General features: G+C 41.0%; 1 protein-coding gene across 4 annotated transcripts in view; it reads left to right on the forward strand.

Moving 5' to 3' along the window:
* Positions 1 to 23,752, forward strand: part of cfap20dc (CFAP20 domain containing) — a 356,705-nt gene that overhangs the window by 4,142 nt on the left and 328,811 nt on the right. For all 4 annotated transcript variants that reach the window (XM_059649948.1, XM_048548271.2, XM_048548272.2 and 1 more), the window contains exon 3: positions 1,643 to 1,736. In XM_059649948.1, the coding sequence (XP_059505931.1) occupies positions 1,643 to 1,736 (94 nt within the window). The remainder of the gene's footprint in view (positions 1 to 1,642; positions 1,737 to 23,752) is intronic.

Below are 23,752 nucleotides of genomic sequence, written 5' to 3' on the forward strand. Positions count from 1 at the left end.
CAGGCAGGGCGTTCCCAAAGTGTGAAGCTGGATGAATACAGCAGGCCAAGCAGCATCTGAGGAGCACAAAAGCTCAGATGAAGGGTCTAGGCCCGAAACGTCAGCTTTTGTGTTCCTGAGATTGCTGCTTGGCCTGCTGTGTTCATCCAGCTTCACACTTTGTTAGTTTGGATTCTCCAGCATCTGCAGTTCCCATGATCTCTGCTAGTAATGTGTTGGCTTTCTGGATGTATTGGGCTCTATTAAGGCTTACTGTCATGCGTCATTTGTCTGCTGGTAAGGTTACAATGTTTCTGTCTTTCTTGAGTCTTTCCAGGGCTTTTCTCTCTTCTGTGTTGAATATGTTCCACTCACCTTTTGTGCTCAGTGTTGGGACTTTCATCTGTCTGATCTGTTGTATTTTCTCCCTGAGTCCGTTGCTGTTTAGTGTCGATCCCAGCGCAGCCAGGAATCAGTATTTTTGGCGTCTCTGTTGTTATAAATCAGCTCATGTACTAGGATGGCCTTCTCAGGGTCTGTAAGTGGTCGGTCTGAGATGTTCTTGATCCATGTTTCTGTGTTGTCCATGATGATGATGTGGGTGAGTTTGGACAGCTCTTCTTGTAGGGCTATTCTTTTCTTTGTTCTGGTCTTCTGTTGTTGTAATCTGATGGATTGTTACCGTGTAGTTTTCCGTTCTTGGTTGTGTAAAGCATCTATCAACAATCCACAGGCATAGAGAACAGCTGCACAGAACGGCCACAGAATGATAAGAGTTGTGATCAACAATGCCCACAACCACGTCCACAAATGCGAGCAGGAAATTGGAGTACGAAGTGAACTGAATATCCACAGGAATACATTTAAATCCCTTAATGCCTGCACACCTAACTCCATTTTTAACATCAATAATCCGTGTCTACAATTACCTGAGGATCTTAATTGAGACAAGTCAGGCCTATTCCTTCTATCCCGTGATCAACACCAGATTTGGACGAGCCTGGTACAAAGACTTCTATCAGTATTTCTCAAGAATGTTTCTGATCAAAGATAATGGGAACTGCAGATGCTGGAGAATTCCAAGATAATAAAATGTGAGGCTGGATGAACACAGCAGGCTAAGCAGCATCTCAGGAGCACAAAAGCTGACTTTTCGGGCCTAGACCCTTCATCAAACTGTCTTTATACAAGCAGCAGCTGCGTTTCGTTTCTATTCAACAGGACCCTTTCAAATACTGTTTGCAAGACCCTTTTGTGTGCTATCTTAATCTTATTACTTTGGATATACTCCTTCTATAAAAGCTGCCATTGCTGTAGCTAATAATTTAGCTTTAAATATCAAACTAGACAAGCTGCTGTTTCAGCTAAAAATCTTCCCCAGCCGCTGTCAACTGAGAACCACTTCCTCAAACAACTCCAATTGATTAGATGTGATTTCCCCTTCAGAAAGCCATGTTGATTCTGCCTGATAATTTTCAACTTTTGCACGTGTCCTGCAATAATATCTGTAGCAAAAGGCATTTATGTTATTAATCTCCAGACTTGGGTGTTGCTTCATCCTGTTCTGTTCCAAAAATATGTTTCACAAGAAATTTAAGGAACATATATTCAGAAGGTTTTCATGTTATTTGGTTTACATCTCAAATACCATTTATCGTTTCAGGTTTTTGATAAAGAAGTGAAGAGCTATGTTTATATACTGGAAGGCAGCAGTCAGAGAAACAAGATGCAATTGCCAAAGGACAGCAAACAGTCACGTAAGTTACGGAGCAACTTAGTCAGAGTGACCTGTTTATTATTACTTGCACATTATGTCAACAGAATAACAATCAAAATAGAAGCTTGAAACTAATAGATAAAGCATAGACACCTATAATTTATTCATAAATAACTGGTTTGTTGTGTGGTACGAAAAGGTACTTTTATTTTCTGTTTAAGAAAAATCATCGGCAGTGCTCCAGTGTTGAGCTATCTCTATGGGAAGAAGAAACTTGCAATTAAATATCAAAGGGTTTCAGATCTTGATAGTGAAGGATAACCATTGGCAAGTAAAATGTGAAAGATTTATATAAGCATGCACATGCCTTCAGAATATGTTTTCAAAGATAACCTTTAAATAAGGAGATGCAATATCTGTGTTATATTAATATGTTAGAAATTATTAATTTGCCACCCTTTTATTTGGCGAAGATGCAGACAAATAAACATGCAGTTTTTTAAAAAACAAGTTATTGTGCCTTCTTCATCAGAAATGATAACAATGAAATTATACTCGGGTCCTGACCCGAAATGCCAAGCTTTCCTGCTCCTCTGATGCCGCTTGGCCTGCCGTGTTCATCCAGCCTCACACCGTGTTATCTCAGATTCTCCAGCATCGGCAGTTCCTACTATCTCTCTTAAACTAAAGCATGTTGAGTTGTTTATGCCACTGGATGCAGGCTTCCAGTCACAAAAATACATCTCGACCATTGTCCTCTGCCTCTTGCATCCCTGCCAATTCTGTATCCAATTTGCCAAACTTCCTAGGATCCCCATGGGCTCTTAGCTTCACACCCAGTATCCAGTGTGGGGCCTTATCTAAAGCCTTGCTGAAGTCCTAATAAACTAAATTGAATGCATTGCCCTCATCTACACACCTGGTTACCTCTTTGAAAAGTCCAATAAAATTGGTTAAACGTGACTCCCTTACCTAACCATGCTATCTATTCTTCATTACTTCCTGGCTCCCGGAGTGTAAATTAATTCTGTCTCTGAGTTGCTTTCAGCAGTTTCTCCACCACTGATTTTGAACTGACTGGCCTGTAGCTTTCTGCTTTATCTCTTGCTTCTTTTTTGAATAACAGTACCACATCGGCACCCCTCCTGTGGCCAAAGAGCAATTGAAAATTATTCCCAACACTCCTGCTATTTCCACTATTTCCTCACTTAGCTATTGGGATACATTTTCATCTAAACCCTGGATATTTATCTACTTCTAAGCCTGTCAGACCACTTCGAACCTCATTTCTGTCTATGCTTACGTCTTTAAATATATCATAGTCCTTCCCCCTTCAATGCTTAAGACTTTTTATTCTGCTCAGTAAGTTAGGACAAGTTGTATTCTGACCTTTAATTCTTTGCCTTTTTTTTTGTTCAGTTGGTCTTCATCTTGTTTCTTTTTCTTCATGATGGATTTCATGTAGCAATTCATTCCTTACTTTCGCACAATCTTTGTTTCTTCACTGTATCCCTTTTTTGACACTGATCCCACTGGACCTTTTTTTTCTGAGGCCAATAAAGCAGGCTACAATGATCTATTTACACCTGTATAATTGACCCCATAGCCTTACACCTTTTAATGAAAAAGAGTGAGAACTTTATGCAAAGTTCTGAACAGGGCACTTAGCTGATCTCTGACTACATGAAGTTCTCTCAAACAAATTGAATATAAGTGAGGCAGGAACAGAAGTAATTGTTTACAAAATTGTTGGTGTAGTGGACAGCCAAGAAGGTTACCTCTGAGTACAATGGGACCTTGGTCAGATGGATTAGGAATAACAGATGGAGTTTAATTTAGATAAATAGAGGTACTGCATTTTGGAAAGGCAAATCAAGGCAGCACTAATACACTTAATGGTAAGGTCCTGAGGAGTGTTGCTGAACAAAGAGACTTTGGATTGCAATTTCATAGTTGCTTTAAATATAGAGTCACAGGTAGATAGGGTAGTGAAGAAGGCATTTGACATGCTTGCCTTTATTGACCAGTGCATTAAGTGTAGGAGTTGGGACGTCATGTTGTGGCTGTACAGGACCATTGTTAAGCCACTTTTAGAATCCTGCGTTGAATTCTGGTCTCCCTGCTGCAGGAGGGATGTTGTGAAACTTGAAAGGGTTCAGAAAAGATTTTTGATTGTTGTCAGGGTTGGAGAGTTTGAGCTATAGGGAGAGGCTGAACAGGTTGTGCTATTTTCCCTGGAGCGTCAGAGATTGAGGAGTGACCTTATAGAGGTTTATAAAATCATGAGGGGCATGGATAGAGTGAACAGCCAAGGATGTTTTCCCATGGTAGAGGAGTCCAAAACTAGAGGGGATAGATTTAAAAGGAACGTGAGCGACAACATTTTCACTCAAAGGGTAGTGTATTATGGAATAAGCTGCCAGAGGAAGTGCTGGAAGCTGTTACGATTTCAGCATTTAAAAGGCATCTAGATGAGTACATGAATAGAAAACTGTTGGCCAAATGCTGACAAATGAGACTAGATTAATTCTGAATGTCTGGTCGATGTGGGTGAGTTGGACCGAAGAATCTGTTTCCGTGCCTTATATCTCTATGACTTGGTGACTCTAATTCACCAAGATGCAGACTGATTAATAAGAATGACCTTTGGGGCAGTTTGATTATACATATGAATCTCATCAATCATAAATGAAGACAATTTGATGTAATGAGGTTGTCTATATATTAACCCATGTGAGAGACATCACGGAGACTCTAGTTACTTTTAAGACAGAAGTCTTGAAGTTTATGAACAGGTAACTGTACCTATGCCATCTGGGTTGTATGCTTCCTTGTATTACTGTTACAATATGTGTATAGTGGAATGGCTTACTGGCTGTTCAGTCACTTGACTGTACAAAGTTATTTGGCAGTCTTTTGTACTGAGTATCATGAGATGATTCCAGGTAGCTGTCTTAAAAGTCGCCTGTCTTACAAAGTTGTGCAATTACACAATATGTAAGAATCTTGAAAGGTATTGGACAAAGATGTGGAAGATTTGGTTCTGAGGAATGTGAAGCTTGGGAGAGGATAAATATGTACGTAGCTTCTACAGCTACTGTCGTTCTGCATTTATCATCTAAGCGCCTCCATACTTGTTAAAGTGCCAAAATGGAAAACATTAATAATATTTTAAGGTGATCACCGCATGTTACTTCAATTTTGAGTGCATTGCTTCACCTTGCGGCGATGGCCACAAACAAATTTGCTTTATGAAACATTAATCTTGTTTTCTTTCCACAAAAGCTGTCTGACCTGCAAAGTTTATTTTCGAGCCTTTTTTTTGTTTTTTATTTAAAATTTCCAGCATCTGCAGTATTTTTCTCATGTGTTATTGTAATACGGAAGACATTTGCCTTGTATGTACGGATTCTCTGTGACCCTCGTCACTTTACCAGGGTTATGTTACCAACTGTCTTCAGTTTTCTCCAAGTTTCACTGCCATAGTACCCTTTGCTCATTTGAACAATGACAAACATACTTAAGGATGAATAGTTTCAGATATTTTCATATAATCGGTCTCAACCTGCGTCTCAGAGGTAAAATCCGAATTTGTCACTTTTTACAAGAGCATTCTATGACAGAGTATGACACTGAGCAGGTAGAGTTTAGTCAAATAGCTAAGTTTGAAGAAGTGCATTAAAAGAGGAGAGCAAGATAAAGCTATATCAAAATATAAATGTGTTTAATCTTTTAACTTCTTTTGTATTTCGCATTACCAAGTTTTTTTTGGTGTTGGCACAAAAATGCATTGGGGCCTGAGAATAAGTACAGTACAAATAGGCTAAATAAATTCAGTTTAATATTTCTAATCTATGATATTTACTCTTGCCAAACAGTGAGAGATTTTCGTTTGTTTTCTTTATAATTTTTGCATAAGACTTTTTAGTAATGAAAATGTTGGCAAAAATCAGGAAAGCAGATGAGAGTAGCTCTGCTGTACTCACATTGTTGACTTGAATTTTTTTTGTGATAATTTCTTGTATTTACCAAAGTAATAAATTAATCATGAACAAAACCTTTTTTATTTTACAATTTGAAACATATTTTCTTTCAGCTCACTGTTGTCATCAGACTCAAAGTAAAATGCTACCTAGTGAATGTACAAGCAAAGATATTAGTGTCTAGACAATGAAATTGGTTTTAATTAGGTACATTTGGAATATGAACACACCAACTTTTGTTGATCAGGCAAGTATTTGAAATAATTAGCAATTCCACAGGCAGTTCGTGATGTTTTCTGATGATAATTGTGTTTTCAAGCTGAGTACTTGACAGAAAAATTTGTGCAGCATGATGAGAAGATACAAATGTGAGGCTTGCCTAAACAATATATAGGTGTGAATTAGGACTGACTGGTTTGTTTGTGTGTTGTTTTCTATTCCTGCGCCTGTTTTTAAGATTATCCATGCAAACAAAACTGTGAAGGAATAGAAGTGTGAACTGTTACAGCTGGGGGTTAATGAGGCAAAAAAAAGTTCCAGAGGAAACTTCTATTTAAGTAAAATAGATGTAATTTGAGCAAAAAAAATTTAAATTAGTCCAGTAAAATAGAATAAGGGACAGAGGATGTGGCTTTCAGTGAATTCAGAATGTGAACCAGCAGAAACAATATTATTTTCATCAAAGAATAGTAACATGCTTCTACAATGATCTGAAATTACTTGTGCTATTAACAATGCATAGATTTTAGTATTTACACGGAAAAGAATGAAGTAATAACATTGCCGTCTGTTTTTATGATATCTCATAGCGACATCCTGGAAGTCAAGTCCCACGAATCTCGGAGTCAAAGTGAAATTTAAAATGTTTAATTAAAGTATGCAAAATTCCCCCATTCCCTGTCTTTTATACCCTGGTTAACAAAAAAAAGATAAACCAGGTATGTGTACTTAAAAAGAATTGCTATTTATTACAAACAAATAGATTCTAACTGCAGATAAACAAGTATGAGCAGTTAGCATATAGCTGCTAGTCAAAACTCTCCCTCCACACACACACACATTCAGATAGACACAAAAAATACATTGGTGATTTGGTTGAAAAGAAGGACTGGAAAGCAATTCAATGGTCCTTGTCCACATGGTTCACTGAGATGATTCTTTTGGCTTGACAGGAGCTGCTGCTACTTAATTTCTCTTCCCCAAGTTCTTTCACTGGCTTCCAGGAAGACGGTGACTGGTTTGCAACTTATTTGACATATCTGTTGAAAACAACAGATTACAGTAGTTGGTGAGGCAAAATAAACTGGCTTTCTCAGGCTTTAGATTTTTTTTTACTCCTCATCGGTGGCAGTCCCTCACAGATGAGGATGATTCTCTTCTACACTTGGGGTGACTCTGTAGGTGGCTGTGTCGACTGATGTGGCTTTTGCAGACTCTGCCGTAGTTGGGGCAGAACATGGTCATGCGAACAGTTGGAAAGGGCTTTGGTGTGGCAGTGCGATCCTTACACTGTTTTCACCTGGCTTCTGCTTTCTCCCAGTGGCAAGACTTGAGGTGCTCAATGCCTTCCTGGATGCTCCTCTTCCACTTTGGATGGTCTTAGGCAAGTGATTCCCAGGTGTCTGTGAGAATGCCACACTTTGCCAGTGAGGCCTTGAGGGTATCCCTGAAGACCTTCTTCCGTCCATCTGGGGTATGCCTGCCATTTCGGAAATAGGAGTAGAATGCCTGCTTGAGGTGTCTTATGTCAGCCATGCTGACAATGTGCCCAGCCCATCACAGCCGATCAAGGGTGGTCAGTGTCTCGATGCTAGGGATATTGACCCGGTCAAGGATCCTGGTGTTGTTGCATCTGCCTTCTCTATTCTGTGCTGACTGTATTGTATTCTATGCCAAGAGCCTGATCACTCATCACTCCCTGCTTCTGAATCTACAATGATTCCAGGTTCTCAAGCACCCACCTTAAAATTCATGTTTTTGTGTTCAAATCAATTTAGCACTGCCTCCCAATTTGTTTCTGCACCGTTCTCTGTACTTCTGGCTGTCTCTCCAGCCTTCGGCATCCTCTGCTCCTTTGCACCACTGATGGCAGCCAGGCTTTCTGTCACCTGGGCTTAACTCTGAAATTCTCCCTCTATACTTCATTGCCATGTCATCTCTCTCGATCATGAAGATCCTTTTTAAATCGGTTTCTTTTCCCATACTCATTTCCTTTTGTATCTTCTTATGTTGCCAAGAATTGTGAAATGTGTGCTTCTTCTTTAAAACTTTGAATTTGAAGACACAAATTGGTTAGTCTTCAAATGCAAAATTTTTGAACATTTATTCATTTCATAATGTAAGACATTTTAAAGATACCTTAATGCAAGATAATTTTGAGCATTGTGAACATCATTTTTAATTGCATCATAGGAAAATGCTTTTGAGCACTAGCATTCTATATTCAACAGAATGTTAACAATTTCTAATTCATTTAATGACTCTAACTTCAAAAAGTGCTGCTGCGTCAGAACATAGAAATGTACAGCACAGGAATGGGCCCTCGGGCCATGATGCTGTGCTGAATGTGTCACCAAATTAAACTAATCCCTTCTGCCTGCTCTTGGTCTGCATTCCTACGTTCCTTGCATATTCACGTGCTTACACAAAAGTCTTTTAAACACTCCTATTGTACTGCCTCCACCGCCGTCCCTGGCTGTGCGTTCCAGATTCTTACCTCTCTGTGTTTTATAAAAAAAAACTTGCCCCTCTCATTTCCTTTGAACCTCCTCCTGCCACGCCACCTTAAATGCATGTCTCCTCTGGGGAATAGATTCTAATCGCCAACCCTATCAATGTATCTCATAATTCTGCAGACTTCTTTCAAGTCTCCTCTTAGCCTCTGTCGCTCCAGTGAAAGGAACCCGAATTTTTCTAGCCTCTAATCCAGGCAGCATCCTGGAAAACCTCTTCTGTACTCCTGTACTCCCCCTACAAAGCCTCAACGTCCATCCTGTAATGTGGCAATCAGAATTGAACAAAGTCTTATAAAACTGCATCATGATATCCTGACTCTCATACTCAATTTCCCAATCAATAAAGGCAAGTATGTCATATGCCTTTTTTACCACCCTGTCGATGTGCATGGCCACTTTGGGGGAGCAATGGACTTGAACTCTAAGATGCCTCTGTATGTCATTGCTTTTCCTTCACATTTGATTTCCCAAAGTGCAGCATCTGACACTTACCTGGATTAAATTCCATCTGCCATTTCTCCACCCATATCTATAGCTGATCTATATCACGCTGTGTCCTCCGACAGTGTTCTGCACTGTCCGCAGCTCTGCCAATCTTTATATCGTCTGCAAACTTTCTAACCTACCCATCTACATTTTCATCCAAGTCATTTATATATTATACAAACAGCAGAGGTCCCAGTGTGGGTTCCTGCAGAACATCACTCGTCATGGACCCCAGCCTGAAAAACACCCTTCCACCACTCTACCTTCTATGAGCAAGGCAATTCTGAATCCATGCCTCCAAGTCACTGTGGATCCCATGCATCTTAATCTTCTGGATGAGCCCATCGTGTGGAACAAGCCTTACTAAAATCCATGTAGACAGCATCCACTGCTGTATCCTCATCAATCACCTTTATTGTCTCCTCAAAATTCAATCAAGTTAGTAAGACATGACGTGTCACAAAGCCATGGTGACTGTCCCTAATTAGGCCATGATTTTCCAAATGCATGTAAATCCTTTCCCTAAGAATTCTCCAGTAGCTTCCCAACTACTGATGTGAGATTTGCTGGTCTATAGTTTCCTAAATTATCCTTATTTCCCTTCTCGAACAGACGAACAACATTAGCTACTTGCTAGTCCTCCAGGACCTCCCCAGTGGCTTATGAGGTCATAAAGATCTTGGTCAAGACTTCAGCAATCTCCTCTCTTGCCTCTCTCATTAACCTGAGAGTAGATACCATCAGGCCCTGGGGAGTTATTTGAGACCCAACATCACTACTTTCTTGATTTTGAAATGCTACAGCATATTAGCATGCTCCACACAAATCTCACTATCCTCCAAATCCGTCTTTTGGGTGAATACTGACACAAAGTACTCATCTAGGATCTTACTCACATCCTCTGCCCCCAGGCACAAGTTCCCTCCTTTTATCCTTGAATGGTCGTACCTTCTCCCGATTTTCTTGTTTTTAATGTATGTAGAATACCTTGGGACTCTCTCTAACCCAACTTGCCAAGGTCATTCCATGGCACATTCTTGTTCTCTTAATTCCTTCCTTGCTTACTTGAGTTCTTTCCTGCTTTCTTTATATTCCTCACGGTTCTTGTCTGATTTTTAGTTTCCTAAACCTTACATTTTTTTTTGACTAAATTTTCAAGCGCCCTCATTATCCAAGGGTCCTTTACCTTGCCAACCTTGTCCTTTCTCTTTACTGGATCATGCTGATTATCAGCAGGTCTTGAAACAATACTCACATGTCAAATGTGGACTTGCCTGATAATAGCTCGTCCCAATTTACACTCCCAAACTCCTGTCTCATATTGATGTAATTTGCCCTCTCCCAATTTAGTACCTTTCCACAAAAAATCATCTGAGATAGATTGAAAAACTCTTACAGAAATTGTTTTGAAAATGCATCTCTTGAGCCATAATAAGCCGCCAAGCATATATGTTAAAGAATGTTTTCATTTGATTTGAGTAGCTTTGTCCTGTAGCTGGGAGAGACTGACTGCAATCAAATTATTACGTGTTGGTTGTATAATTTTGAATGTAATGAACTAGCAGATAGAGTCAAAAACACATACCATGCATTAAAAATCGTATGTTTTTTAATTAATCTGCATTTTAATTATCTGTTCCATGACCAGTGACTCACAAGCCATTAAAACCATGCATCGTATGGAAAATAGTCATTTTTGAAATGCAATCCATCTTTAATGTTATCTTTTGGAAATTATGGATCTTTTGTGCCAACAGTCCAAGGAGGAAAAACGTGCAAATGTTTTATTTTTGTACATTATTTCACTTAATATAGTAACATCTCATCATTGCCACTAGATTGTGCTGCAAGAAATGTCTGCATGAAAATATATGGGGGAGGGGAAAGGGACTGAAATAAATAGGGAGAAAGGAGGACATGGATAGAAGATGGATAAAGGAGAAGATAGGTGGAGAGGAGACAGACAGTTCAAGGAGGTGGGGTTGGAGCCAGTAAAGGTGATGTAGGTGGGGAGTCAGGGAGGGGATAGGTTGGTCCAAGAGGATGGATATGTCAAGGGGGTGGGATGAGGCTGGTAGGTAGGAGATGGGAGTGGGGATTGACGTGGGAGGAGGTGATAGGTCGGAGGAAGCACAGGTTAGGGAGCCGGTACAAGCTAGGCTGGTTTTGGGATGATGTCAGGGAGGGGAGATTTTGAAGCTTGTGAAGTCGACATTGATACCATTGGGCTGCAAGGTTCCCAAGCAGAATATGAGATGCTGTTCCTGCAACCTTCTGGTGGCATCATTGTGGCACTTCTGTTCATCCACTTCACTAACACCTTCCACCCCAACCTAAAATTCACCTGGACCATCTCTGATACCTCTCTCTCCTTCCTGGACCTCTCTATTTCCATCTCTGGTAACCACCTGGAAACCGATACCCATTTCAAGCTGACCAACTCCCACAACTACCGAAAGTATACCTCTTCTCACCTACCTTCCTGCAAAAAGGCCACCCCCTATCCCCGATTTCCAATTCCTTCAGCTCCGCCGCATTTGCTCTCAAGATGAGATGTTCCACTCCCGGACATCCCAAATGTCCTCGTTTTTCAAGTACCGTAACTTCCCCTCCACAGTGGTCGAAAACACTCTTGACCATGTCTCTCGCATTTCCCACAACTCATCCCTCACACCCCCTCCCCGCAATAATAACCGAAACAGAATCCTCCTCATCCTCATGTACGCCTCCAGCACCAAAGACATTTTTCCCTCCCCACCCTTATCTACTTTCTGGACGGACGACTCTTTCCATGACTTCCTTGTCTGCTCCACACTCCCTACCAGCCCACCACTCCCGGCACTTTTCCCTGCAACCGCAGGAAGTGCGAAACCTGCCCCTGCACCTCCCACCCCCACCTCTATCCCAGGCCCAAAGAAGACTTTACATGTCAAGCAGATGTTCACCTGCACATCCGCTAATGCGGTGTACTGTATCTGCTGTTCCAGATATGGCCTCATCTACTTCGGGGAAACCAAGTGGACTTGGGAACTGCTTTGCAGAACACCTATGCTCGGTTCGCACCAAACAATTGCACTTCCCAGTCGCAAACCATTTCAACTCCCCCCCACCCCCCCCCCCCCCCCCCCCCCCCGCTCCCCCCCCACCCTTGGTCGACATGTCCATCTGGGGCCTCCTGCAGTGCCACAGCAATGCCATCCAAAGGTTGCAGGAACAGCAACTTATATTCTGCTTGGGAACCCTGCAGCCCATTGGTATCAGTGAGGAATTCACAAGGTTCAAAATCTCCCCTCCCCCGACTGCATACCAAAACCAGCCCAGCTCGTACCTGCCTCCCAAGCCGTCCTCCCACCTCACCACTCCTCCCACCTCAAGCCTCACCTCCATTTCCTTCCTACTAGCCTCATCTCACCTCCTTGACCTGTCTGTCCTCCTGGACCAGCCTATCCGCTCCCTACCTCCCCACCTACACTCACCTTTACTGGGTCCAGCCCCGCCTCCTTGACCTGTCTGTCTCCTCTCCACCTATCTTCTTCTTTATCCAACTTCTATCTGCTACCCCCTCTCTCCCTGTTTATTTTGGAATACCCTTCCCCTCCCCCCTTTCTGAAGAAGGGTCTAGACCTGAAACATCAGCCTTCCTGCCCCTGTGATGCTTGTTGGCCTGCTGTGTTCATCCAGCTCTACACCATGTTGTCTCATGTTCTTCAGAGGGTTGGTTTCGACTCGCTGGGCTGTTAAGCACTTTACAGCCTTCTAGATTCAACATTTTAAGTTCAACAATTTCAGCCCTTAACTTCTGTCCCCCATTTTGCTTTATTTTCTTTTGTTAAATCATTTTACTATAGTCGATTTCTCTACAGCTGCACTTGAGATGCTTGATGGATACAGCATTGCTAAATCATATGCCTGATAGTTTTAGTAGGCAGGTTACTGCTGAACTTTGCATGCACCATGCATTGTTTCCATGAGCACAGCTCACTTTAGCCCAAATAACACAAGTCTTGTTTGATTTACCAACTCAAGTTACAGTGTTGTTCTTTGCTTTGTAGACATGAACACATCTTTTGCCCAGTTAAAATTCTGCTCTACTGCGGCAATAAACACTCTTGATCTTCAGTAGGGCAGTGTGCTCTCTCTGGTTTCGAACGTCTTGTTTATCGCGGCTTTGCACCGAAAACTTCTAGGTAATGCGAGAGTGCTTGGGTCAGCTCTTGTTTAGTTTTTCCTTCCTGTTAGCAACACATTTGCTGTGGGTGCATTTTCATTTTTGTCTTCTTGTCCATCTCCATTTCCTTTGGCTGTGGAGAACTAATATGAATTCCCCGTTATCACAGACTTTCCTTTTATCTTTGTTCCCCCCCCACCCTGGCTCAAAACTATTACAATCTACTTCTGATAGGAGGGTCACACATCCGAAGCGCCAAAGCAAATGATGTCTAACCTTCTGAGTAAATTCTCCAGCAATTTCCTGCTTTTATTCTGTTGTTCCACATTTTCACATTGGTACATGCTATTATTGTAGCTGCACTGGAATAACATAACCAGTGATGCAACTGTCTCTGGAGCAGAAGTCATCTTTCCTACAGCTGAGATATTTCTAGGGCCCAAGGCATTTGCTGTATCCAGCACTTCCAGTTATTTCTTAGAGTGAATTGAATTGGCTGGTCTGGCATCAGTGGTTCTGAGGAAGAGTCACCAGACTGAAGCATAATTTAATAAACTGAATTTTTTCTTCACAGATGTTGTCAGACCTACTGAGCTTTTCTAGCAACTTCTGTTTTTGTATCTATGAAACTGTGGTTCTTGGGAGGAAGCTGAGATGGACTATCCAATTGGTACTTCTGCATGAAGATGGCTGCAACAGCAAAGAGAGAAGGGATTTATACTGATCCTGCCTCAGTCCATCACCACTCACAACTGGGATATATCAGGGATATACAGAACCTTATCAGAGTGTTTGGTTGTAGGGTTGTTTCTCTTCCTGTAACATGGTTTGCCTCTGCATGCATGTCATCCTATGTTGCTTTTAGAAGTTTAGCACCTCACTTTTACATATGCACGGTACTATTCTAGGCATGCTTTCTTGCACTCTTTTGTTTTAGAAGCAGGGGTTTCCCTCAGCTCTGGTAAAATTGAAGTGTAGATATACTGAGTTTTAAGTTTACTAGTTGTGACATTAGAGATTCAAGTTTGGGTTCAATCTAACATAGATGGAAGATTTGATGTTTTATTTATAACCATTGCCTGTTCAATCTGTAGAGTCCCAAAATGTAATTTGATTGGATTTGAATTTATAACAACCATGCTGTATAATTTGGCAGGAATATGCAATAGCTGAATGGAGACTTGGGTTCTGAAAATGTCATTGTCACTGAATGCAGAGGGGATATCTTTTGAGTTACTATTAACCAAACAAATATTTATGTGAAATAAAATTGTTTATTTCTTGGCATGTATTTAGTTCAAATGGAATTTTATATGCACTATAACATGTCTGACAAAAAGCTGTAAGCATAAGTTAATTCTGTTTTTATCCGTGAACCTTAAGTGATTTGAAACCTCCACACAAATTGACTCGTAGACTTGTATCATAGAATCCCTACAGTATGGAACAGCCCTTTCGACCAATTGACTACACACCAACCCTCCAAAAAGCATCCCACCCAGACCCACCCCCTACCCATCCCTGCATTTTCCACCCTGGACACTATGGGCAAATTAACAGAGCCAATCCATTTTTTTTTGGACTGTGGGAGGAAACCGGAGCACGCCAAGGAATCCCATGGGGAAGAATGTGCAAATTCCATACAGACAGTTGCCTGAGGCTGGAATTGAACCCAGGTACCTGGTGCTGTGAGGCAGCAGTGCTAACCACTGAGCCACTGTGGGCATACCAAAAGGACTGTAGACCTTTTGCCTATTTATGTTTTATTTTGTGACCCATTTCGAGGCTGTTTTATTTTTTCCATGTTATTCAATTTTCTTTTCCGGAAAGCATTGAAGGCCATGTCGTCTTTTTTATGCAAGATTTCTGATGGGCAAGCGGGCTATGGGGGCAGCCAGAAAAGTGAAGTTGAGACCATAATCAGATCAGTCATGATTTTCTCGAATAATGGAGCAGGCTTGTATGGCCTTCTGTTCCTGCTCCTTCAACCAGTGGCCTGCTCTTCAATCCTTTGTGTTCTTTGCGCCGATTTAACATTAATTTCTGGTTTTCATACTGCCACATTATTAGACGTGTCAGGAATTGAAATAAATAGATTAATCAACATTGCGGGGCACGTAAATTACCAACATTAGGATACGAAGAAGCCATGAATATCCTTAAGGTATGTGACTTCTTGGAACTTATTTCATTGTCTTTGGGAATTGGATAGAAATATTCAGTTATTTTCAGTGAAATGACTTATGACATTTAAAAATCTTGACTCACGCCTCCCAAGAGAGAAAATACTGAAGTTTATTAATGCCTACTTGGACCATAACTTTGGAAAAATCTGTAGTCTTTTTACATATTGAAAACACTTGCAGTACTGTGAAAAACTGGAGGGGATTTATTTATAAAGTTAGCTACCACTGTATTTATAAAACCCTAGCATAGCATTTTAGTACCTATGTTATGTCCTCCTAACAAAACTAATCATTGTTTGAAAATTGTTACATTTCCATACGGCCTTATGTTAGATTTTACAGACCTCCTGAAGGCAATCCACAGTGTTTTTGATTTATGTCTTAAAAGTTTTGAAGGTGATAGCTTGGATTTAACTTTACTAATTATATATAAAAGCCTCAGGCACAGTATGTAATAAAATATTGGAAAAAAAGCGGCAAGTCCTGTACTTCTGATGGATAATATGAAGTGAACAACAAAGGGAATTGTCAAACTGTGTATATCAGAAAAATGAATTTGGAAGCCACAATATGACAGGGCATGTACTCAAATTGTGAAGCAAGCAAACAAATTGCATTTACTTGTAGCAATTAAAATGAATGTTCAATCAAGAGGCGACTAAAAATAACAATGGCACAACTGTGGTGAAATACCTACATTTAAGATTAAAATGTAGAATATACTTTCAAAAACATTGGGTCACTTGCAGGTCGTCTTTGCAGAGTAGGTGATTGCCAGCTGTGTTAATCTGTTGAAAAATGTCATTAGTAAATGTGCATGCAGATAAAATCACTGTATCACAGAATTGTTACAGCACAGAATACGGCTACTTGGTCTACCCTGACAGGGCTAATGCCAACAATGAGCGAATCATTTCGTGTCATTCCCTCATTGTCTTCCCGATATCCTTAATGTTCTTTGTACGCAGATAACAAACGTTCCCTTTCAAATGCTTCAGTTGAACCTACCTCCACCACACTTGACAGTGCATTAACCACTCACTGTGTGAAGTATTTGTTCCTGTCCCTTTTCCTGCTTTTATTAATTATTTTAAACCTGTGCCTTCTCATTATTGATCCTTTCAGAAAAAGGACTATAACAGTCGTATTGATGGGTCTTAGAGACTATTCTGAAGGTTTATGTCCCAAAGACAGTGTGCCTGCTCAGTATCAGGGTTAAGGACATCTCTTTGAAGTCAGAATAGAACTTGGAATGGGGTGGGGGGGTGTTGGGGTGGAATTGTCAGTGCCATGGTCTACGTGGGTGTCAAAGACACAGATTGGAGCTAATAGTGTATCAGAGATAATGAGAACTGCAGATGCTGGAGAATCCGAGATAACAAAGTGCGGAGCTGGATGAACCCAGCAGGCCAAGCAGCATCTTAGGAGCAAGGTCTAGGCCCGAAACATCAGCTTTTGTGCTCCTAAGATGCTGCTTGGCCTGCTGGGTTCATCCAGCTCCGCACTTTGTTATCTTGGAGCTAATAGTAGCCGATTTTAAAAGCAGAACCACATAGTTTATAGCCTCTGGATTACAAATTAAGACATGAGCAAATTGACAAAAAATTAATAGAATGGAGTATTTAATATATGGCCAAAAGATTTGTGTGGAAAAAATGTGTTCTAGTTCATGCAGCACTTGCACCAATACAAGAGGGAGTTGTTTTATTGTGGTGATCTCTGGGATAGAGGAGCATTTACAATGAGAAAGACGATATTATGACACAAATAGAAATGAAAGGACATGAAATGATAATTATTGTTGAGATGTGGTTTGAATGTGCTTAATTCAGGGACTCTGAATATTCAAAAATATTTGACTGCCCCAAACGGTAGGATGAAAGGAAAAGGAGAATAGAGTAACTTTGTAGGAATGAATGAGATTATTGGAGTAATGAGAATATGTCTTGGTTCAGTAGATCAAGATGTCAAATTAGCTTAGTCAGAAATAAGGAATATCAAGGGATTGAGTGGGTGTAGTTTATAGGCTCCTCAACACGGTAAGACAGAATATGAATCAATAAATTGATTTGAGGAGGAGGCAGTGGCCTAATGGTACTGGCACTGGACAGTTAATCCAGAGACCCAGATAATGTTATGGGGACCTGGTTTCACATCCCACCACAGCAGATGGTGGAATTTGCATTTGTAAAATTTGGGAATTGAATTAAAATGATGACCATGAATCTATTATTGATTGTCAGAAAAATCCATCTGGCTCATGAATGTCCTTTAGGGAAGGAAGCTGCCATCTGTGCCTGGTCTGACCTATCAGTGACTTCAAACCACACAACTATGAATTGTGTCTTAGCTGCCCTCTGGGCAATTAGGGATGGCAATTAAATACTTAGATAGCTATTCATGCTTTCAAACCATGAATGAATTTTTAAAAAGATGGAGGCTTATAAGAAATGTTCTTAAGTATTTTGTCTTTATCTAGTCACTGTGAAGATTAAAATAAGGGAATTAACAAAGACAACCTTGAAGACAAATTCCTTGAGTTTATTCAGACTAGTTTCTTAGAACTTTTGTTGTGGAACTAACCAGGGAACCAGATATTTTAGACCTGGAAATGTGTAATAAAGTAGAAATGATTACCTTTAGGGAAGGGCGATAATAGCATTAAAATGCTTTGCGTTCAGCTTGAGGACAAGAAACCAAGGCCTGAAACTAAAGGCAATGACAAAGACATGAAGGCAATTTGGCTAAAAGAGACTGGGAAACTAAATTTTAAAGGTATATCTATAGTATTAAATGAATATCAGGGTCAAATTTTTTCCCAGGTTGGAGCTATACCTGGCACAAAAATGGGGTGCTGGAAAAAACCATCAATAACCTCATCATGTCAGGATGTTTCCCTTTCATAGCCTCCAGCCTGATAGTTCCCTAAACCCTCACCACCCGTTTCCATTTTCTACCCAAAATCCATTAACCTGACTACTCCAGTTGACCCATTGCCTCTGCCTGCTCCTGCCCCACTGAATTCATCTCTTAATACCTCAACTTCATTCTTTTCCCTCTGGTTGAGGAACTCCCCACCTACGTTTGGGACACAACCCACACCCTCCAACTTCTCCAAGACTTTCAATCCGCTGGCCCCTACCACCTCATCTTCATCTTGGACATTCAGCCCCTCAACACTTGTATCCACCATGTGGAGGGCCTATAAGCCCATTTCTTCCCCTCCCACAGGCCCAACCAGTCCCCCTCCACTGACACCCTCATTGACTTGGTGGAACTAGTCCTCACCTTCAACATTTTTCCTTTGACTCCTTCTACTTCCTACAAACCAAAGGGGTGGCTATGGGCACTTGCATGGGTCTGAGCTGTGCCTGCTTCTTCTTAGGATACATAGAACAATCCCTCTTCCGCATCTACACTGGCATCATCTATCACCTCTTCCTCTGCTACATTGATGACTGCATCGATGTGGCCTCAAGCTCCCACGAGGAGTTTGAACAGTTCATCAACTTCACCAACACCTTTGCCCCTGACCTCAAATTCACTTGGACCATCTTTGACACCTCCCTCCCCTTCCTGGATCTCTCTCTCTCTCCGTTTCCGGCAACCGACTTAGTATAGACTCGGTGACTGGTTTGCAGAGCATCTGCGTTCTGTGCCCTCCAATCAATACCATGTTTCAGTTGCCAGCTATTTCAGCTCTGCCCTCGCACTCCCTTGATGATGTCCTGGGCATTTTCCATTGTCAAAATGAGACCACATGTAAACTCAAAGAACAATGCCTTATATCCTGCCTTAGGAGCTTACAGCCCAATGGCTTCAACATAGCGGTCATAAGCTTCAAAATCTCCCCACCCCCTTCCTCATACCGTGTCCAGCCCTCAGTCTCACCTCCACTTCCTTGACCTTCACAACCTGTCCGTCTTCCTTCTCATCCATCCTTTCCACCCTTCCCACTTTCCAATCTCTACAACTCCCTACCTGCATCTACCTATCACCATCCCACCTATCTTCCCCCAGCCCCACTTGCCACCTCCTATTTATTTCTGAGCTCCCTTCCCCATCCCCAGTTCTGGTGAAGGGTCCAGACCTGAAACCTTGACTTTCCTCCTCCTTAGATGCTGCCTGATTTGCTGTGCTCCTCCATCTCCACATGTTATCGACTCTGACTTCCAACATCTGCAGTCCTCTTTGTCTGCTGGAAAAGATGTACTTGGTGCATAAGGTGGCAGGACAGGTTGAGGAGGCAATTAATTAAACATTCAGTATCCTAGGTTTTATTAAGAACAAAGAGGTTATTGTTAATCATCTTTAAGACACTGTTTCAGGCTCAGTTGGAGTATTATGTCTAGTTACAGTTGCTGTACATTAGGAAGGATGTGAAGGCATTAGACAGATTAGAGAAGAGTTTTAAATGACTAGTTTCAGGGATGACAAATTAGGATAAAATAGATTGGAGAAGTTGAGGACTGTTTCTCTTGGAGAATAGAAGTTACAGAGGAGATATAATTGCAGTATTCATAATCAGGAAAGAATTTGTGCAGTGAAAATTAGGAGAAAATATTCCCATTTGTGAAAGGATCAAGAATGAGAAAACAGATTTAAAATGATGTAAGACAAACTTTTTCTTCACAATGAGTGGTTAGAGTTTGGAATGGGCTTCTTGAAAGTGTGGTAGACACAGGTTCAATCGAAGTATTCTCGAGGGAATAAAGTGAGTACTTGAAAATGAATAATGTTCAGGATTATGGAGAGAAGACAGGAGAATGACATTGTCTCAGACTGTCATTCGAAGAGCTGGTGCAGACACAATGGGTTCCTCAGGTCTAGAAAAGTTCTGTCTGGGAGAAGCATCCACTTGTCACTGCCCATGTGGCAGTTAGCAAAGGGCACATTAAATTAGTGAAATGAATATATGACTCCGAACTGGTATGGGAGAAGTGGTTGGGTGTGCGATTAGGGGCACTGGTATCAGCACAGGGTAAAGTACGGTCTGTATTTGGGCTGGTATGTTACTATCTGGGATCAGTATTCTAGCTTGGGAAGTAGAGAGAGCTCTAAACTGAATGATGGGTCAGAGGGATCAAGCTTGAGTAGATGTAGCAAATCGAAGCAGGAAAGCAAAATAGTCAATTATTGATCAGAGAAAGCAGTTAAGGACAGAGAAAATAAACCTAAGGATACACCAACAGTCAAGACTAGATGTTAGAAATAAAACAAAAAGACAAAACTGAAGGATATGTATCTAGATTCACATGTAGCATTCATAACAAAATAAACAAATTGATGGTAAGCATTGAAGTAAATAATTATGACCTGATAGTCATAAAAATATGATTGTCTCCTGAATATTGAAGGATATATGACATTCAAGAAGAATTGATCTTGGCTGAATTAATCTGGGATAAAGGCACAATGGCTAAATTTGAAGATGATGTAAAGATGCATGAGATAGTATGTTGTGAAGAGGATGTAAGGAATTTGCAGACTAAATTGATAGATTCACTGAGAGGGCAAAAATCAGATGGAGCATAATCTGGTAAAATGTGAAGTTGTTCACTTTGGCAGAGCATTCTTGGTATAAGAGTGCATGAGTCAAAGTTAACTTGCAGGTACAGTAAGTAGTTAAGGTTAATGAAATGCAATCCTTTTATTTTGAAAAGAATTAAACCTAAAAGTAAGGATGCAATGCTTCTGTTATATGGGTCATTTGTGAGACCACGTTGCAAATACAGTTTTGGTCTCCTTATTTAAGCAAGAATGTTAGTATGTTGAGGAAGGTTTGCCAAACTGAAACTCAAATGAGTGGAGTTAAAATTCCTCCGATGCTACTTGGCCTGCTGTGTTCATCCAGCTCCACACCTTGTTACCTCAAATGAGTGGGTTGCCTTGAGGCTAGGCTGGACAACCTTAGCTTTTACAATGGATATTAGTGGATTGACAATAGACAATAGGTGCTGGAGTAGACCATTCAGCCCTTCAAGCCAGCACCACCATTCATTATGATCATGGCTAATCATCCACAATCAGTATCCTGTTCCTGCCTTATCCCCCATAACCCTTGATTCCACTATCTTTAAGAGCTCTATCTATCACTTTCTTGAAAGTATCCAGAGAGTTGGCCTCCACTGCCTTCTGGGGCAGAGCATTCCATATATCCACCACTCTCTGGGTGAAGAAGTTTTTCCTCAACTCTGTTCTAAATGGCCTACCCCTTATTTTTAAACTGTGTCCTCAGGTTCAGGACTCACCCATCAGCGGAAACATGCTTCCTGCCTCCAGAGTGTCCAATCCCTTAATAATCTCATATGCCTCAATCAGATCCCCTCTCATCCTTCTAAACTCAAGTGTTTTACAAGCCCAGTCGCTCCAAGCTTTCAACATATGACAGTCCCGCCATTCCGGGAATTGACCTCGTGAACCTACGCTGCATTCCCTCAATAGCAAGAATGTCCTTCCTCAAATTTGGAGACCAAAACTGCACACAATACTCCAGGTACGGTCCCACCAGAGCCCTGTACAGCTGCAGAAGGACCTCTTTGCTCCTATACTCAATTCCTCTTGTTATGAAGGCCAGCATGCTATTAGCTTTCTTCACTGCCTGCTGTATCTGCATGCTTGCTTTCATTGACTGATGTACAAGAACATCTAGATCTCGTTGTGCTTCCCCTTTACCTAACTTGACTCCATTGAGATAGTAATCTGCCTTCCTGTTCTTGCCACCAAAGTGTATAACTGCACATTTATCCACATTAAACTGCATCTGCCATGCATCCGTCCAAGTCACCCTGTATTCTCATAACATCCCCCTCACATTTCACACTGCCACCCAACTTTGTGTCATCAGCAAATTTGCTAATATTACTTTTAATGCCTTCGTCTATATCATTAATATATATCGTAAACAGCTGCAGTCCCAGCACCGAACCTTGTGGTACCCCACTGGTCACTGCCTGCCATTCCAAAAGGGACCTGTTTATCACTACTGTTTACTTCCTGTCAGCCAGCCAATTTTCAATCCAACTCAGTATTTTGCCCCCAGTACCATGTGCCCTAATTTTGTTCACCAATCTCCTATGCAGGACTTTATCAAAGGCTTTCTGAAAGTCCAGGTACACTACATCCACTGGTTCTCCCTTATCCATCTTCATAGATACATCCTCAAAAAAATCCAGAAGATTATTCAAGCATGATTTCCCCTTCCTAAATCCACGCTGACTCTGACCTATTCTGTTACTGCTATTCAAATGAGTCGTAATTTCATCTTTTATAATTGACTCCAGCATCTTTCCCACCATTGAGGAGTGACTCAATCAAAGTGTATAAGATCCTGGACAGTCTTGACAAGGTGGACATGGAAAGTGTACTTACTATTGTGGATGAGTTCAGAAAAATCAGTGGTCACTGTTTTACATGAGAGGTGAGGAGACATTTTTCTCTGAGGTTGATGTGACTTAGGACTTCTCCAAAACAAAGTAATGGAGGTGGGGTTCATTGAATATTTTTAATGTGGTTATAAACTCTTTATTTTTATTCAGGAAGAAAAATGTTGTTGGGGTGGATGAGAATGTGCAGTTTGAGGCACAATCAGGTCAGCTATAATCTTGTTTAATTATGGAACAGGCTTTTGTGGCTGAGTAGCCTCCTTCAGTTCCTAATTCATTGTTTCTGTTAAGCATTTTAAGGGGGCAGCTCATCATCATTGCCTCAAAGGCAATTAAGGATGAGCAATGAAAACTGAACTAACTAGCAATACCCACGTCCTGTGCAGGGGCATTTATTAAATCCACATAGTGCACTTATGAATCTGTTTTTAAAAAAAAGTTAATTTATAACTGTAATAAATGGACTAAGAAAACTTCCTGAAAATTGCCCTCATTTCTAATGTACCTAATCTAAAAGCACATTTAATCTCGTAGCAAGCAACTGTAATTATCTACTTGAAATACTTGTGTGTCTCCAAGTTATTGAATTACTTTTCTCCGAAAGAGCTCCAGTTTCAGAATCATAGAATCCCTACAGTGCAGAAGGAGATCATTCAACCCATCAAGTCCTCACCAACCCACCGAAGAGCATCCCACCCAGACCCAGACACCTACCATATCCCTTAACCCTACATTTACCATGGCTAATCCACCTAGCTTACACATCCCTGAATACTATCGACAATTTCAGTATGGCCGATCCACATTTCTCGAATCCCATGCCTCCTTACTTTCTTCATGAGCCTACCATGAGGAACCTTATCAAATGCCTTACTTAAACCCATGTATACCACATCCACTGCTCTACCTTCATCCATGTGTTGGTCACCCCTTTAAATAATTCAATAAGGCTTGTGAGGCATGATCAACCCCTCACAAATCCATGCTGACTATCACGAATCAAACTGTGCCTATCCAAGTGATCATAAATCCTATCTCTCAGAGCCCTTTCCAGTAATTTGCCAACCACTGACATAAGACTAACTGGCGTGTAATTTCCAGGGTAATCCCTAT

Source organism: Stegostoma tigrinum, chromosome 11 (assembly GCF_030684315.1).
Source record: "Stegostoma tigrinum isolate sSteTig4 chromosome 11, sSteTig4.hap1, whole genome shotgun sequence".
NCBI classification, from domain to species: domain Eukaryota; kingdom Metazoa; phylum Chordata; class Chondrichthyes; order Orectolobiformes; family Stegostomatidae; genus Stegostoma; species Stegostoma tigrinum.